This window comes from Manihot esculenta, chromosome 15 (genome assembly GCF_001659605.2).
Source record: "Manihot esculenta cultivar AM560-2 chromosome 15, M.esculenta_v8, whole genome shotgun sequence".
NCBI classification, from domain to species: domain Eukaryota; kingdom Viridiplantae; phylum Streptophyta; class Magnoliopsida; order Malpighiales; family Euphorbiaceae; genus Manihot; species Manihot esculenta.
In genome coordinates, this window is record NC_035175.2 from 3,308,283 (window position 1) to 3,323,596 (window position 15,314).

At 35.6% G+C, this 15,314-nt stretch overlaps 2 protein-coding genes and 1 long non-coding RNA gene across 5 annotated transcripts; 2 read left to right on the plus strand and 1 right to left on the minus strand.

Moving 5' to 3' along the window:
• The first annotated feature begins 1,071 nt into the window (after positions 1–1,071).
• On the plus strand, positions 1,072–5,780 carry LOC110602693 (KIN14B-interacting protein At4g14310). 2 transcript variants are annotated; one of them, XM_021740272.2, is made up of 3 exons: positions 1,072–2,864; positions 3,221–3,837; positions 4,721–5,052. In XM_021740272.2, exons 1-3 carry the CDS (start codon positions 1,230–1,232, stop codon positions 4,836–4,838), a joined length of 2,370 nt encoding a protein of 789 aa, XP_021595964.1. In that variant the 5' UTR covers positions 1,072–1,229; the 3' UTR covers positions 4,839–5,052. The 2 variants fall into 2 exon arrangements, with proteins under 2 accessions (XP_021595964.1, XP_021595963.1); XM_021740271.2 differs by lacking the exon at positions 4,721–5,052 and adding an exon at positions 5,074–5,780 and having other exon boundaries at positions 1,076–2,864.
• A 449-nt stretch (positions 5,781–6,229) lies between these two features.
• Positions 6,230–10,400, plus strand: LOC110601123 (KIN14B-interacting protein At4g14310). Of its 2 annotated transcripts, XM_021738141.2 has the most exons (4): positions 6,230–6,720; positions 6,787–8,030; positions 8,418–9,034; positions 9,684–10,400. In XM_021738141.2, exons 1-4 carry the CDS (start codon positions 6,429–6,431, stop codon positions 10,213–10,215), a joined length of 2,685 nt encoding a protein of 894 aa, XP_021593833.1. In that variant the 5' UTR covers positions 6,230–6,428; the 3' UTR covers positions 10,216–10,400. The 2 variants fall into 2 exon arrangements, with proteins under 2 accessions (XP_021593833.1, XP_021593831.1); XM_021738139.2 differs by having other exon boundaries at positions 6,230–8,030.
• Positions 10,401–14,059: 3,659 nt separating this feature from the next.
• LOC122722002 lies at positions 14,060–14,872 on the minus strand. The gene is made up of 2 exons (XR_006348839.1): positions 14,459–14,872; positions 14,060–14,354 (listed from the first exon to the last, which is right to left on the minus strand). It is a non-coding gene; the product is annotated as an uncharacterized LOC122722002 (long non-coding RNA).
• Between the last annotated feature and the right edge of the window lie 442 nt (positions 14,873–15,314).

Sequence of the window (15,314 nt, forward strand, 5' to 3'; positions counted from 1 at the left end):
GGTAGTAAATAAATTAAAAAAAATATTTTTTTTGAAAAGTGTAAAAAGTTTTATTATTTTAAAAAAAAAATTATTATTTAATTTGCATTATTAAAATAAATTAAACATTTTACTTCTATTGTATAAAGAAATTATTTTACTTGGGTGATATTTGATAGGTTGCTTCTCTAGTTCAGTGTAATGAAATTTATTAATTTATTATTTAAAATAATAATATTTTAAATTATGTTCAGTGTAATGAAATTTATTAATTTATTATTTAAAATAATAATATTTTAAATTATATTTAAAATATTATTATTTTTCATAACTTATAAATAAATTTACTTATTATGAAATTATTTTATAAACAAAATATATTTTTTTCATACATTTTAAAAATAAATATATTTCCCATAAAATAAGAAATTTTGAAAAAAACAAGTCCTCAAATTTTACTTACAAAACATGAATTTCAAACTCCCATGGCATTAACTATTCTTCATTTCAAATTTAATTATGTTACTTTTAAATTTAACTTTTTTTTTTATGAAATGGACTTTTAAATTTAACTTTAAAACTTTAATAGCTCCTAAAAAAATTATAATTAGAATAATATAAGAATTACTGTTATATCTAAAATTTAATATTATCCTCCATCCCATATATTTTTTTATTATTTTAAAATTATTGTTTATTCTCCTTTTAAGTAATATAACAATTTATAATTAATTATTATAATACTAATTAATTTTATCTTATTTAAAAAAAAATTAAAATGTTTTTAATATTTAATAAAATTTAATATTTTTTAATTTAATTATAATGAAAAAATAAAAAAATTATTTTTCATAATACATCTGAAAAATTAAGATGAATAAAAATTATGAAAGGATAAAGTATTTAATTTAATTAATAAATTACTTAATTTTAATTTTTAATATTATATTATAATAATAAACTTCACTATGCGAAAAAAAAAAAAAAAAAAAAAACTCATTCGACTAGATTCGTTCTGCTGCATTATATTAAGAGCCCAGCCCAGATAGCACATTCAGAAAATGAAGGAATAAAATAAAATTCCCGCCCAAAAATCAAACCCTACAAATTTTTTTTGTTTTTGAAAGCAATCAAACCCTACAATTTAAAACTCATAATTGGATGCACAATAGATTCATTGGATTTCTCCACTGAATCCAATCCATTACCAAATATTTCAATTATTGTCCAACTAACCTGTCACAAACCTCATGTCAGCTCCATCGACTCGCAGGCTCAGGGATCGTAACGGCGCCGGAGCCAAAACCGCCGCAGTTCAAAAATACACGAAAACCCTCACCCCAATTTCGACTTCGGAACTAAACCCCAGTTCCGCCCTAAAAAAATCACTCTCCGTTAAAGAGAATCTCAGGCTCAATTCACGGGCCCAGAAGCCCACGGTCGGGTCAGTGCCGCGTGTCGACAAAGCTGCCGCCGTTGTTGTTCCGGGGACTGACGGCAGTGAAGGGCGCGCACGGTGGTCTACGTCATCGGTGGCGAGAGGTAGGAGTTCAAGCCCTTCTGAGTTCATTAGGGTTTTTAGAGATTCTAGGATTTCAAAGGGAGACAGTGACAGTCGTGTGGTGTTGAGTGCAAGGAAAAAGACTGGGACTAGAGGCTTTATAGATTCTAAAGAAAATAGAGGATTTGGTGTGGAATTTGAGAAGAGTGGATTTTGTGAACGAAATGATGCAAAAGGAGAAGAAAATGAATATAATTCAAGTGGGTGTAGGTCTTTGAGTGGTAATTATAAAAAAAGGGCCAATTTAAGCTCTAGCGTGATAAAAGGTAGTGAGGTTGATGATGTTTCGGGTTCAAATGTAGAGTCAAAATTCCCGAAAGGTGTTAAAATAGATAAGTTATGCGTACATAAGTCTCGATCTGATAAATTTGACTCTGAAAAAGAGTCTAATGAGAGAAATGGTAGTAAAGCTAGAGTTTTGGAGAATTCTAAGGAGAAGGATTTGATTGAAGAGAGTACTGGTAGCAAGCCTGGCGTTAAATATCCTAGCAAGCTTCATGAGAAGCTTGCATTTTTGGAAGGGAAAGTGAAGAGAATTGCATCTGACATTAAGAGAACAAAGGAGATGTTGGATATGAATAATCCAGATGCATCCAAGGTGATTCTTTCAGATATTCAGAGCAAGATTTCTGGGATTGAGAAGGCAATTGAACATGTTGGAGGTGATTCGTCCAAAAATGTTGGCAATGAAGGTGGAGAGAATGAGGTCCCTGGGAATAGTAAAAATGAGAAAGCAGATCAGGCGAAGGGTTCAGTTAAGGGATTGAGCAATGAGGAACTTGAAGCAAGACTTTTTCCTCATCATAAGGTGCTTAGAAATAGAGCATTAATGAAGGAATCATCTGGAAGTTCTGAGATTTCCAAGGGGTCTAATTTCCCTGACTCAATTTGTGAGTCAGAGATCAAAGAGAAGTTGTTGAGCCCTATTGAAGAAAATCCAATAGCAGTAGAATTTTTGTCTTCCCTTAATAAGGAGGATACAAAAGTAACTCTGAGAGATACAAAGGCTGGCATTGAATCTTGTGATGTTAAAGAAACTAGTGGTACTGGAGCTTCAGGAAAACAAGATTCATTGAACTCTTCCCATGCCAAGTGTAGTGAGGAGCTTGATCTTACAACTGATGAGACAATTGATGAGTTTGATGACCAGGAAAATAGAAAAGCAGTTGTAATTGGTGAGGAGACTGAAGATAATTCTGTCTATCAAGTAAACCAAATAAGCCTCAAAAGTTCAACAGGAGGATGGTTTGTGTCAGAGGGAGAGTCTGTTCTTCTTGCTCATGATGATGGATCATGCTCCTTTTATGATATTGCTAATTGTGAGGTATTTTTCAGTTTATTTTACTTCTATTTGATGGTGAATTCCCTTTTTGTTTTGTGGTTTGATCATCATCTTGCCTAAATGTTTGTTTGACATGCTCTTTTTTCGGATTCTCAAATTTGGTTGAAAGGCTCCAAATTGGTGCAAATTCTTGAATAACTTGCACAAACTTCTCTTCTACTATAAATAATTTTTAGTTGAGTTGCTTCTAATTATATATTCAGATTGTTGAAGTTTGTCCTATGGCATTTCCTGCTGAATCACACTCCAAAACTTTACAAGCAGATTGGTGCACAAAATGATTTGATTAAATTAATGGTGAATTATTCAATCTACTAATGACCTGCAATAAATTTCAGGAAAAATCTGTTTACAAGCCCCCAGATGGAGTCTCACCTAATATGTGGAGAGATTGTTGGATAATCCGTGCACCCGGTGCTGATGGATGCTCGGGGAGGTATGTTGTGGCTGCATCTGCTGGGAATACTCTTGATTCTGGATTTTGTTCATGGGATTTCTATACCAAACACGTGCGAGCTTCTTACATAGAGCATGGAGAAACAAACACTTCAAGAACAATATTAGGTCAGATTCCCAGTAATACTACATACAGGAGAAATGCTTTGTCTTGCATATCATTGCCAGAAACTCGACAGTGGTGGTATCGGCCATGTGGGCCTCTTATCATATCTACTGCCAGCACTCAAAAGGTTGTGAAGATATTTGATATACGTGATGGAGAGCAAATAATGAAATGGGAGGTGCAGAAGCCTGCTTTAGCAATGGAAAGTTCAAGTCCTTTGCAGTGGAGAAACAGAGGAAAAGTAGTAGTAGCTGAAACAGAATCAATTTCTTTGTGGGATGTCAACTCTCTTAACCAACAATCATTGTTATCAATTTCTTTGTCTGGTCAAAAAATTTCTGCTCTTCATGTGATTAACACTGATGCTGAATTAGGTGGTGGGGTTCGGCAAAGGTAAGTAAACCTGCACAGTTCACACAATGCTACCACATGTTATCTTAATATCATGTTATCTGCATTCCCTAATTCACTTGCCTGCTCTCAGTATGAATGTTTCCTATTCAATTGATGTTGTCATTATGCTTTGAGAACTTTGGTGATCTTTGGTAAATTTTTGTCTGTCAATTACATGCCAAATATATTAAATGATCAGTTTTTTTTTCTTAATGCACTCACAATCACAACCTCATATATGCTATGCAATGCATGTGATTGATACTAACAATTATGATCTTTGAATTTATTGTTGAAATAGATGTAGGCATCCGTGAGTGAAAGTTGTGTAGATAGAACTGACCGCATCGTAGTTCTGGTTCAATGATAGGATGGATCGAGGATTGGTCTTAGACAGTTGTGTTTCAGTAGGACTTCTGTATGATTTTGATTCAACCTGGTTTTTATGCAAACCATTTTTTTTCCATATCAAGATTATTTTGTTTTTTGCCGGAGTCAAGATTATTTGGTTATAATGTATATTAGTTTGTTTTTGTATCAATTGGAATAATTGGTACTCACTCTCACCAGACTATTCCCTTAAAGTGGGAGGTCAAGGGTTCGAGCAGTGGGGGAGGCGACCTAATTCCCAGAGGAAGGAATTGGGCCAAATCCACTCGGGCTAGGGCGGGCCGTAATGGCTCCCCCGAGGGACAAATCCTGCCTGGAACCCGTGAGGGTGAAGTGATGTTAAGAGCTGCTCACAGTGGCTGGGCCCAGAGGAAGGTCACGGGCTGTGAGCGGTAACAGGGCCGGTCGTACGGGGCCGGGCTGTTAAGGGAGTGGCTTTTTCTATATATGTAATTCTTTTTTTTTTGTTTGTTTGAATTTCCGGTTCTAACAGCTGTTGTGGTTCGGGTTTGGGGGGCCATAACCACTGCCAACCGCCTGGCGATATCCTGTTTCTGATTACAATCTGGGCTATGTCTAGGCGGTTTGCTAAAGTTATGTACTATTGCTGAAGTATTTGATGTATTCCTTATGATCTAATGGCAATGATAAAGTCTGCATTCATGTTAAGTGTCTTAATTTTTCTTTTATTTAATTGGATCTCTGGGTAGATAGGTAGTGCAGCCATTCATAATGTAAAATTTAATGAAATAAAATTTCAGATAGTTTGCATTTGAAATACATGCATAATGAAGCTATAGCAAAGTTCTCTTGCTAGTCCTCAAGCAGTTGATTTGTGCTATGCAGAGTAACGTCAGCCGAAGCTGAAGGAAATGATGGTGTATTCTGCACCTCGGATGCTGTTAATGTCTTAGACTTTCGTCATCCATCTGGCATAGGTCTTAAAATACCTACAGTTGGTGTTAGTGTGCAGTCAATCTTTACTCGCAGAGACTCTATCTACATTGGCTGTACTAATATGAAGTCTGCAGGGAGGAAAGAAGCTTGTTCACAGGTGCAACAGTTCTCATTGCGCAAACAAAAGATAGTCAGCACATACTCTATGCCAGAATCTAATGCTCACTCGCATTACTCTGGCATAACACAGGTTTGGGGAAATTCTGAGTTGGTTATGTGTGTTTGTGGGCTGGGGCTGTTTGTGTTTGATGCCTTGAAGGATGACATCATGCAGTCTTGTGCTGTTGATTATGGTAGTACGGAAAAGGTAAAAGAGGTTATTGGTCCAGATGACATGTATTCCCCTTCTTTTGACTACTTGGCATCTCGTGTCCTCCTAATATCAAGAGATCGTCCAGCGCTGTGGAGGCACTTACCATAGGCCTATGTAATATATCAATCCATATAAGCCTGGTGCTGCTGGTGTAATTTGTTGTTAACAATGTGCTTCTGTTTATGTATAATATATGTTATGTAAGATTAAAAACATATACTATTTATTGAGGCAAAGCTTATTGAAATATAGGATGATCTTGAAAGGCCACCTGTTTATTTTATCACCTCTTACCACTTTGTACTAGCTTATAACCAAGCAATGCAGTGGGAGGGATGTTTTTTTCTTATTTAATTAAATTAATATATTATATTCGATTATTATAATGAAAATAAAATTAAAATAGTTAATTAAGTAAATTAATTACTAACAGATCAATAATTTCAGGAATTTAAGTAAATCTTGAACTTTATTTAGTGATACAATGGACTGAAATCAAAGAACATGAGCGTGCACTATACAAATAAGACTGGATAAATAAATAATATTAAATAATAAAGTATAGCATTGTTGGCTAAATGCAAAACACATCAAAACCTATTACCATAAGTAAATATTAAAATAATATTAATATGTTAGCTAATTTTATTTTTATATTTATATTTAAATCTCGCCAGAAATTTGAGATAAAGGAATTGATGAAGGGCCTCAAGGAAGCATTAAGTGCCCAGCCCAAGAAGCAATTTAGAGTAGCAGAGAGAAAATCAATTTCCCGCTCAAAAATCAAACCCTCCAATTTAAAACTCATAATTGCATTCTGATGAATTCATTACTCATGTATATATCCACCAAACTATTCTCTATTGAATCCATTCAATTACCCTAAACTTGATTTTATTGTCTAATTAATCTTTCACAACTCACAAACCTCATGTCAGCTCCATCGACTCGCAGGCTCAAGGATCGCAACGGCGAGGGAGCCAAAACCGCCGCTGTTCAGAAATCCAGGAAAACCCTCACCCCAATTTCAACCTCGGAATTTAACACAAGTTCCACCCTAAAAAAATCACTATCTGCTAAAGAGAATCCCAGGCTCAATTCACGGGCCCAGAAGCCCGCGATCAGGCCAGTGCCGCGTCTCGACAAGGCTGCCGCCGCTGTTGTTCCGGGAACTGATGGCAGTGAAGGGCGCTTACGGTGGTCTACGTCGTCGGTTCCGAGAGGTAGGAGCTCAAGCCCTTCTGAGTTCATTAGGGTTTTTAGAGATTCTAGGGTGGTGTTGAGTGCAGGCAAAAAGACTGGGACTAAAGGCTTTAGAGATTGTAAAGAAAATAGAGAATTTGGTGTGGAATTAGGGAGGAAGAGCGGATTTTGTGAACGAAATTATGCGAAAGCAGTGGAAAATGAGAATAATTCAAGTGGATGTAGGTCTGTGAACGGTAATTATGACAAAGGGGTCAATTTAACCTCGAGCTTGATAAAATCTAGCAAGGTTGATGATGTTTCTGCTTCAAATGTAGAATCCAAAATCCCAAAAGGTGTTAAGATCGATAAGTTATGCCCAGATAAGTTTGGGTCTGATGAATTAAATTGTCTAAACGAGTCTAGTGTGAGAAATGGTAGTAAAGCAAGAGTTTTGGAGAACTCGAAGGAGAAGGACTTGATTGAAGGGAGTACTGGTAGCAAGCCTGGTGTTAAATTTTCGAGCAAGCTTCATGAGAAGCTTGCATTTCTGGAAGGGAAAGTGAAGAAGATTGCATCTGACATTAAGAGGACAAAGGAGATGTTGGATATGAATAATCCAGATGCATCCAAGGTGATACTTTCGGATATTCAAAACAAGATTTCAGGAATTGAGAGGGCAATTGGAGGTGATTCATCCAAAAATGTTGGCAATGAAGGTGGAGAGAATGAGGTCCCTGGGAATAGTAAAATTGAGAAAGCAGATCAGGCGAAGGGTTCAGTTAAGGGATTGAGCAATGAGGAACTTGAAGCAAGACTTTTTCCTCATCATAAGGTGCTTAGAAATAGAGCATTAATGAAGGAATCATCTGGAAGTTCTGAGAGTTCCAACGGGTCTAATTTCCCTGACTCAATTTGTGAGTCAGAGATCAAAGAGAAGTTGTTGAGCCCTATTGAAGAAAATCCAATAGCAGTAGAATTTTTGTCTTCCCTTAATAAGGAGGATACAAAAGTAACTCTGAGAGATACAAAGGCTGGCATTGAATCTTGTGATGTTAAAGAAACTAGTGGTACTGCAGCTTCAGGAAAACAAGATTCATTGAACTCTTCCCATGCCAAGTATAGTGAGGAGCTTGATCTTACAACTGATGAGACACTTGATGAGTTTGATGACCGGGAAAATAGAAAAGCAGTTGTAATTGGTGAGGAGACTGAAGATAATTCTGTCTATCAAGTAAACCAAATAAGCCTCAAAAGTGCAACAGGAGGATGGTTTGTGTCAGAGGGAGAGTCTGTTCTTCTTGCTCATGATGATGGATCATGCTCCTTTTATGATATTGCTAATTGTGAGGTATCTTTCAGTTTATTTTACTTCTGTTTTATGGTGAATTCCTGTTTTGTTTTGTGGTATGCTCATCAGCTTCGATAAATTGTTGTTTGACATCGTCTTTGTTCAGTTTCTCAAATTTAGTTGAGAAGCTCCCAATTGATGCAAATTTTTGAATAACTTGCCCTAATTTGTTTTCTACTATAAAGAATTTAATTGAGTCGCTTCTAATTATATATTCAGTTTGTGAATTTTTTCTTATGGCACTTTTTTTCTAAATCAAAATATTTATGTTAATAAATTAGCATGTGGATCATACCCCAAAACTTTACAAGCAGATTGATGCGCACAATGGTTTAATTAATTAACGGCAAATTATTCAGTCTACTAATGACCTGCAATATATTTCAGGAAAAGGCTGTATACAAGCCCCCAGAGGGAGTCTCACCTAATATGTGGAGAGATTGTTGGATAATCCGTGCACCAGGTGCTGATGGATGCTCGGGGAGGTATGTTGTGGCTGCATCTGCTGGGAATACTCTTGATTCAGGATTTTGTTCATGGGATTTCTATACCAAAGATGTGCGAGCTTCTTACATAGAATATGGGGAAACAAACACCTCAAGAACAATTTTAGGTCACATTCCCAGTAATACTACATACCGAAGAAATGCTTTGTCTAGCATATCATTGCCAGAAACTCGACAATGGTGGTATAGACCATGCGGGCCACTTATCATATCTACTGCGAGCTCTCAAAGGGTTGTGAAGATATTTGATATACGTGATGGAGAGAAAATAATGAAATGGGAGGTGCAGAAGCCTGTTTTAGCAATGGATAATTCAAGTCCATTGCAGTGGAGAAACAGAGGAAAAGTAGTTATAGCTGAATCAGAATCGATTTCTGTGTGGGATGTCAACTCTCTTAACCAACAATCATTGTCATCTATTTCTTTGTCTGGTCGTAAAATCTCTGCTCTTCATGTGATTAACACTGATGCTGAATTAGGTGGTGGGGTTCGGCAAAGGTAAACCATCATAGTTATACAATGCTGTTACATGTCCTTGTATTTCATGTTATCTGCATTTGCTGGTTCACTTGCCTGCTCTCAGTATGAATTTTTCCTACTTAATTGATGTTGTCATTGGACCTTGAGAACTTTGGTGATCTTTTATCACGTTTTTTGTATGTCAATTATGTGCCAAATATTAAGTGATCAGTTTTTATCTTCTGATCACCATGTACCTGTCTCCATCTGTTAGTACCGTTAACGCAGTCAATCTCAATATCACAAATGTTATGTCATGCATGTAATTGATACTAGCAATTATGATCTTTGAATTTATTTTTGGAATAGATAGTCATCCATGAGAGGAAGTCTTGTAACTAGGACTGTCCACGGGATGGTTTTGGTTCGATATAGGATGGATCCAGGATCGAATTGGTCTTATACAATTTTGGTTTAGTCCGGTTTAGCCAGTTTTGGCTCAGTCTGTTACTTTGATTCAACCTGGTTTTGATTCAGACCATTTCTTTCCATATCAAGATTATTTGTTAAAAAGGATATTAGTTTGTTTCTCTATCATTTGTAATACTTGAGCCTATTAAAGGAGTGGCTTTTTCTTGATATATATATTAGTCCTCAAGTTCTCATGTAGCTTATTTGTGCTGTACAGAGTAACGTCTGCAGAAGCTGAAGGAAATGATGGTGTGTTCTGTACCCCTGATGCTGTTAACGTTTTAGACTTTCGTCTTCCATCTGGCATAGGTCTTAAAATACCTAAAATTGGTGTCAGCGTGCAGTCAATCTTTACTCGTGGAGACTCGATCTATATTGGCTGTACTAATATGAGGTCTGCAGGGAAGAAAGACCCTTGTTCACAGGTGCAACAATTCTCGTTGCGGAAACAAAGGCTAGTCAGCACATACTCTATGCCAGAATCTAATGCTCACTCGCATTACTCTGGCATAACACAGGTTTGGGGAAATTCTGAGTTGGTTATGTGTGTTTGTGGGCTGGGCTTGTTTGTGTTTGATGCCTTGAAGGATGACATCATGCAGTCTTGTGCTGTTGATTATGGTAGCACGGAAAAGGTAAAAGAAGTTATTGGTCCAGATGACATGTGTTCCCCTTCTTTTGACTACTTTGCATCTCGTGTCCTCCTAATATCAAGAGATCGTCCAGCGCTGTGGAGGTACTTACCATAGGCATATGTAATAATATCTATTTATATATGCTTGGTGCTGCTGGTGTAATTTGTTTAGGTGACAGGACACTATCAGGGTGGCAAAGAGCTTCTGTTTATGTACTAATGTATGCTGTTAAGTTTAAAAACAATATACTATTTATTGTGGCAGGAGCTATTGAAGAATAGGATGATCTTGAAAGGACACCTGTTGATTTTATACTTATACTCGCGCAAGGGAACTACAGTTTGCTACTGTAATGAGAAAGTAAATAACAAGTTCCACCATTAACTTCAATTTCATTGGACGTTGTGCAGCTTAACTATTTATCTTAGCTTTCACAAAATCTATATATATATATATATACATAGTCAAATGAGTCGCATGCATAGAAATTTTAGGAGTAGGAGCGGACAGTTTAGAAGGGAACTGAATTAGCTTTGACAGTCAAATACTGTATGCATACATGTTTTGTACATGTGGAAGAGGTGGTTTGGGGTAGTTTCAACTTTTACGAATCAAAATTTATTTTTCCAGGGCTGCATTCATGAGAGGTGGACCACTGGTGTGATTAGTGGTACATCCATTCATGTATTAATTTCTTTCTGCAGTTTAGTATCCGATGCCCACATCTACAAAATAAAATAAAAAGTTCATAATCTCCACATGATATTGTTTGTTTGGAAGTTTCAATTCATGCCTTTTAATTTGCGTGGTACATTGCCAAGTTATAGCATTCTACTCATGGCCATAGGCTTGGTTACAAGCCTTGCATTGAAAAAATATTAAAAATTGTTCCACTAACCTTTTATATTAATTAAATATTAAATTAGTTTTCAATATATAATCATTAATCATTTCTGATATTCTTTTCATTTCAATTTTGAGGGGACATTATAGACATATTTATTTAAAATTCTGGGTGGGAACTTGAAGTGACTTGTTGGGTTATTGAAGGGCAAAGCGGACAGGGATGAGTCTGTGAAGCTTGTCAGGTCTGCAATGGATATATACAAGCAGTTTCCTTTTGTGGGTTTGGTGAAACATGCATGTGATCCTCTTGTTGCGGTCCAATTGTGAACGAAGCCATCTTGTTTGTCTTCAAGAATATCCAAGTCTTCCTGTTTCTTCCAAGTGTTGAAGTAGGTGGCGTATGATAATGTTGCATTGGGACTGCTAGGGTAATGTTGTTACATCTTTATTGGGCCGTCAAGGTGTTGGAACTAATTCAATTTGATTTCATCTCTAAATTAGATTTTGATTATGATTTTTATATTTTAATTTTTAAATTATTTTATCTATTTTATTTTATTTTTAACGCTATAAATAGTACAAATTATTTCATTCTATAAAAGTTTTTCAATATATTTTCTGTGATATTATAGCCTCCATAATTTTATAAATTTATGATAGAAATCTTTTAAACACAAAAAGTTTATATACTTTATTCATCTACAGCCTCAATTAATTTTTTATTTTTATTTTTTTTAAATATGAATTATTAAGATGAAGTCTTATTTAGGAGACTTTGATTCATAGAATTAATATGATTATAGTGTATTATTTTTTAATCTAATTTTTTATTAAATAGAAATTAATATTGAGAAGAAAGCTAAGAAATATAAGGTGAAATTTTGTATAGGATCTCCTGTTTTTGAAATAGATTTTATAAAAATTATATTTTGTAAAAATGAAAAATCAGCTTGAGATTTATTGAAGGAGTATGAAGGCAATGACCAAATAAACTCCATTCAAACTTTTGAGAAGATGGAGTGCCTATTGCAAACAAAATTAAATTGATTGTTGAATAATTTTTAGATCAAAGAATTGTTGAAAAATTTATTGTTAGCCTTCCTAAGAAGTTTGAGCCAAAAAAATTATCAATAGAGGATTGGATTTTTCACACATGACATTATACAAAATTGATGAAAACATTACAAGTTGTGGAGCAAAGAAGAGAAATAAGAGTGGAAAAGAATTAGAAAAGGTGCCTTTGAGCCTTTGTAGCCATCAAGTTATTTATAAAAAAATAAAAAATAAAAAAAAAATATTCTGCAACGTGGTATCTACAAGAAGTTTAATCATGAAGAAAAAACTGTTGATATAAAAGTAAATCAAAATATTTTTTAAATTAAATCAAACAAGTTTGATTTGATTTTCACAATACCTTCATTTTATTTTTAATTTTCCCAAACGGTTAAAGCTTGTCCAGAATTACTTTGTAAATGTCGTCCAATAAATTTTTTTATGAAAACGAAAAATAAAAGAAAGAATGTAGAATGGCTTCAATGTTGGTGTCGAATTCCACTCGGTTCTTATTAAGACTATAAAAGAGGGTCAGGTCAGAGTCTCATGGCCATCTAGCATACCGGTCTATTTTTCTGAGCGTTGTCTAAACCTCAGGCTAACAGGTCTAACCTAATACAGTCAGAACTCGAGATATCAAAGTCCTTGTTATTCGATTTGATGTGTTAGTAGACTTATAAACCTCTATATATCTAGGACCAGGTCCATACAGACGCTGGAGAAAATTAAATAGTAGTCTGATAATGAAAGAAAGCGGACGTTAGCCACCTGACAATGAAAGAAAATAGACGTCCGTATGTATGACCCTGCATGATGAGGACACGTCTAGAAGACAAAGGAGGAGAGATATAGGGAGGAAAGAGAGGAAGCAGAGGGACTAAGCTCACTTACACATACCAAAACTCTACCTTCTTCTGGATTTCAGATCATCAATTAGCACCGTCTGTGGGAATGAAGGAGATCTTCTCATCATCAAAGTTCTCATCCTACACCCACTGAGATCCATATGGCCAATCACGGCGAAAATTACACCAAAAACATGCCAAATAATCTGATCTCTGCTCGGAAAGGACCACAGTTCTCATTCTCTAGCTCTATAGTGCCACGAGACGGTGAAAGACCCAAGAATCACTACCCAATTCAAAAAGCCACACGGTGAAAGTCGGATAAAGGAAGATACCGATATAAAGAGAAAAGGCAATGCAAGAGTGATTCACAAATCATAGAAGAAAGGCGTCATAACTAAGTTGCACAGTCACTTCTTTAGCTCAAATTATTTTCATTATCATGATTAGTTATAAAATTAAGATTGTAGATGAAAACCTTGTATGTATGAGACTGAACATGATAGTATACGGGAGTAGCTTAATGGCATAAACTTTAACAGGGAAAACATGGAGAAAAGGATTATTTGTTTATGCATACTGTTGAGAAAAAATGGTAAAATAAATCAAGCATGTGAATTATTGTTTATTGAATTCTTTGAATCATATAAAAAGATAGGGTGGTCAAAATTAATATTTGCATTCACTTGTAATATACCCTGTGCAACCTTTTACTTTGCAGAAAAATCTGAAAAAGAAATTAGGAGGCCTTCAGTAAGGTAGGTGACCGATCTCGGAATATTACCGCCAACACCACAAAACCGACTAAGGAGAAGAAGACCCCAGTGAGGTAGGTGACCAGTCTCGGAATATGACCGCCGGCACCACAAAACTAGCTGAGGAGAAGAAAACTCTAGTGAGGTAGGTGACCGGTCTCGGAACATAACCGCCGGCACTACAAAACCGGCTGGGAAGATGAAGCCCTCAGTGAGGTAGGTGATCGATCTTGGAACACGATCGTCGGCACTATAAAATCGGCCAAGGAGAAGAAGACTCCAATGAGGTTTGTAACACCCCCTACCTGATTATTTAATTAATCGAGTCGGAGACATTACATTATTCTTATTATTTTTTTTAATTCCTATCTTTATCTTATATTATTCTTATTATTCTTCCACATCATCTTTACACCATGACTCATTTTTCTTATTCCTTTCATTTCTATTTTTTTTTTGTTTGTTTGTTTGTCACTATATCTAACCAAATTATTGTTCTATCAAAGAAAATAGAGTCATTTTATTATATCCACAACTTAAATTTTAGTTAAATTACATATAAATTTTAGAATTTTCTATCCGTTCAATCTCTTATTCACTTGGTCTTGCTATTAGGGTAGTAAAATTCAAATAGAACATAAATAACCATTTCTTGAATTTATTGAAATAGAGTTGAGCACAAACCTTCCCAAGATCTTCCACAAGCTTAAAATTCCCTAATTTTCCTTTTCTTTTCCTTTCCCTTCCACTTCTTCTTCATGAAAAAATAAACCAATAAATCAAATTAATACAATATTTCTCATAAATATTCACATAAAATGATAAGAAATAACCCTACAACAAAAACCCCTAACATACCTTTCAAATTTCCAAACCCTTAGTTATTATTTACTCTCCCTCACCCTTGAAATTTCTCTTTGATTTCCCTTCTTTTCTTCAAATGCTTCTTTGGAAAGGTGTTGAGAGAAGATGGGGAATTAATTGGAGGTGAAATTTTGAAGCAATTTCGGTGTAGAAAAACAAATGGAGAAAGGAGGTTTCACGGCAGAGGAAGGAGAAGAAAATGGAGAAAACAAAAATGGGTTTCTCTCTTCACTTCTAGTCTCTTCTTCTTTCCTCTTTTCTTTTCTTTTCTTTTTTTTTTTTTCATTTGGTTTGTGGCTACAAATGAGCCACTTATTTTTAAATTAAAAATTTATGTATTATCTTCTTTTTTTCTTTTCCTTTCTTTTCTTTTCTTTTCTTTTCTTTTTCTTTTTTTTTTATTTTACTATCCTTATTATTATTATTATTATTATATATATATTTTTTTAGGATGTTACAAGGTTGGTGACCAGACTCGGAACATGACCGCCAGCACCACAAAACTGGCTGGAAAGATGAAGCCATCACTGAGGTAGGTGACCAGTCTAGGAACATGACCGCCGACACCACAAAATCGGCTGAGGAGAAGAAGACCCTAGTAAGGTAAGTGACCGGACTCAGAACATAACCGCCGGCACCACAAACTAGGAAGATGAAGCCCTCAGTAAGATAGGTGACCGGTATCAGAACATGACCGTTGGCACCACAAAATCGGCTGAGGAGAAGAAGACCTCAGTGAGGTAGGTGACCGGACTCGGAACATGACCGCCAACACCACAAAACCGGCTGAAAAGATGAAGCCCTGAGTGAGGTAGGTGACCGGTCTTGGAACATGACCGTTGGCACCACA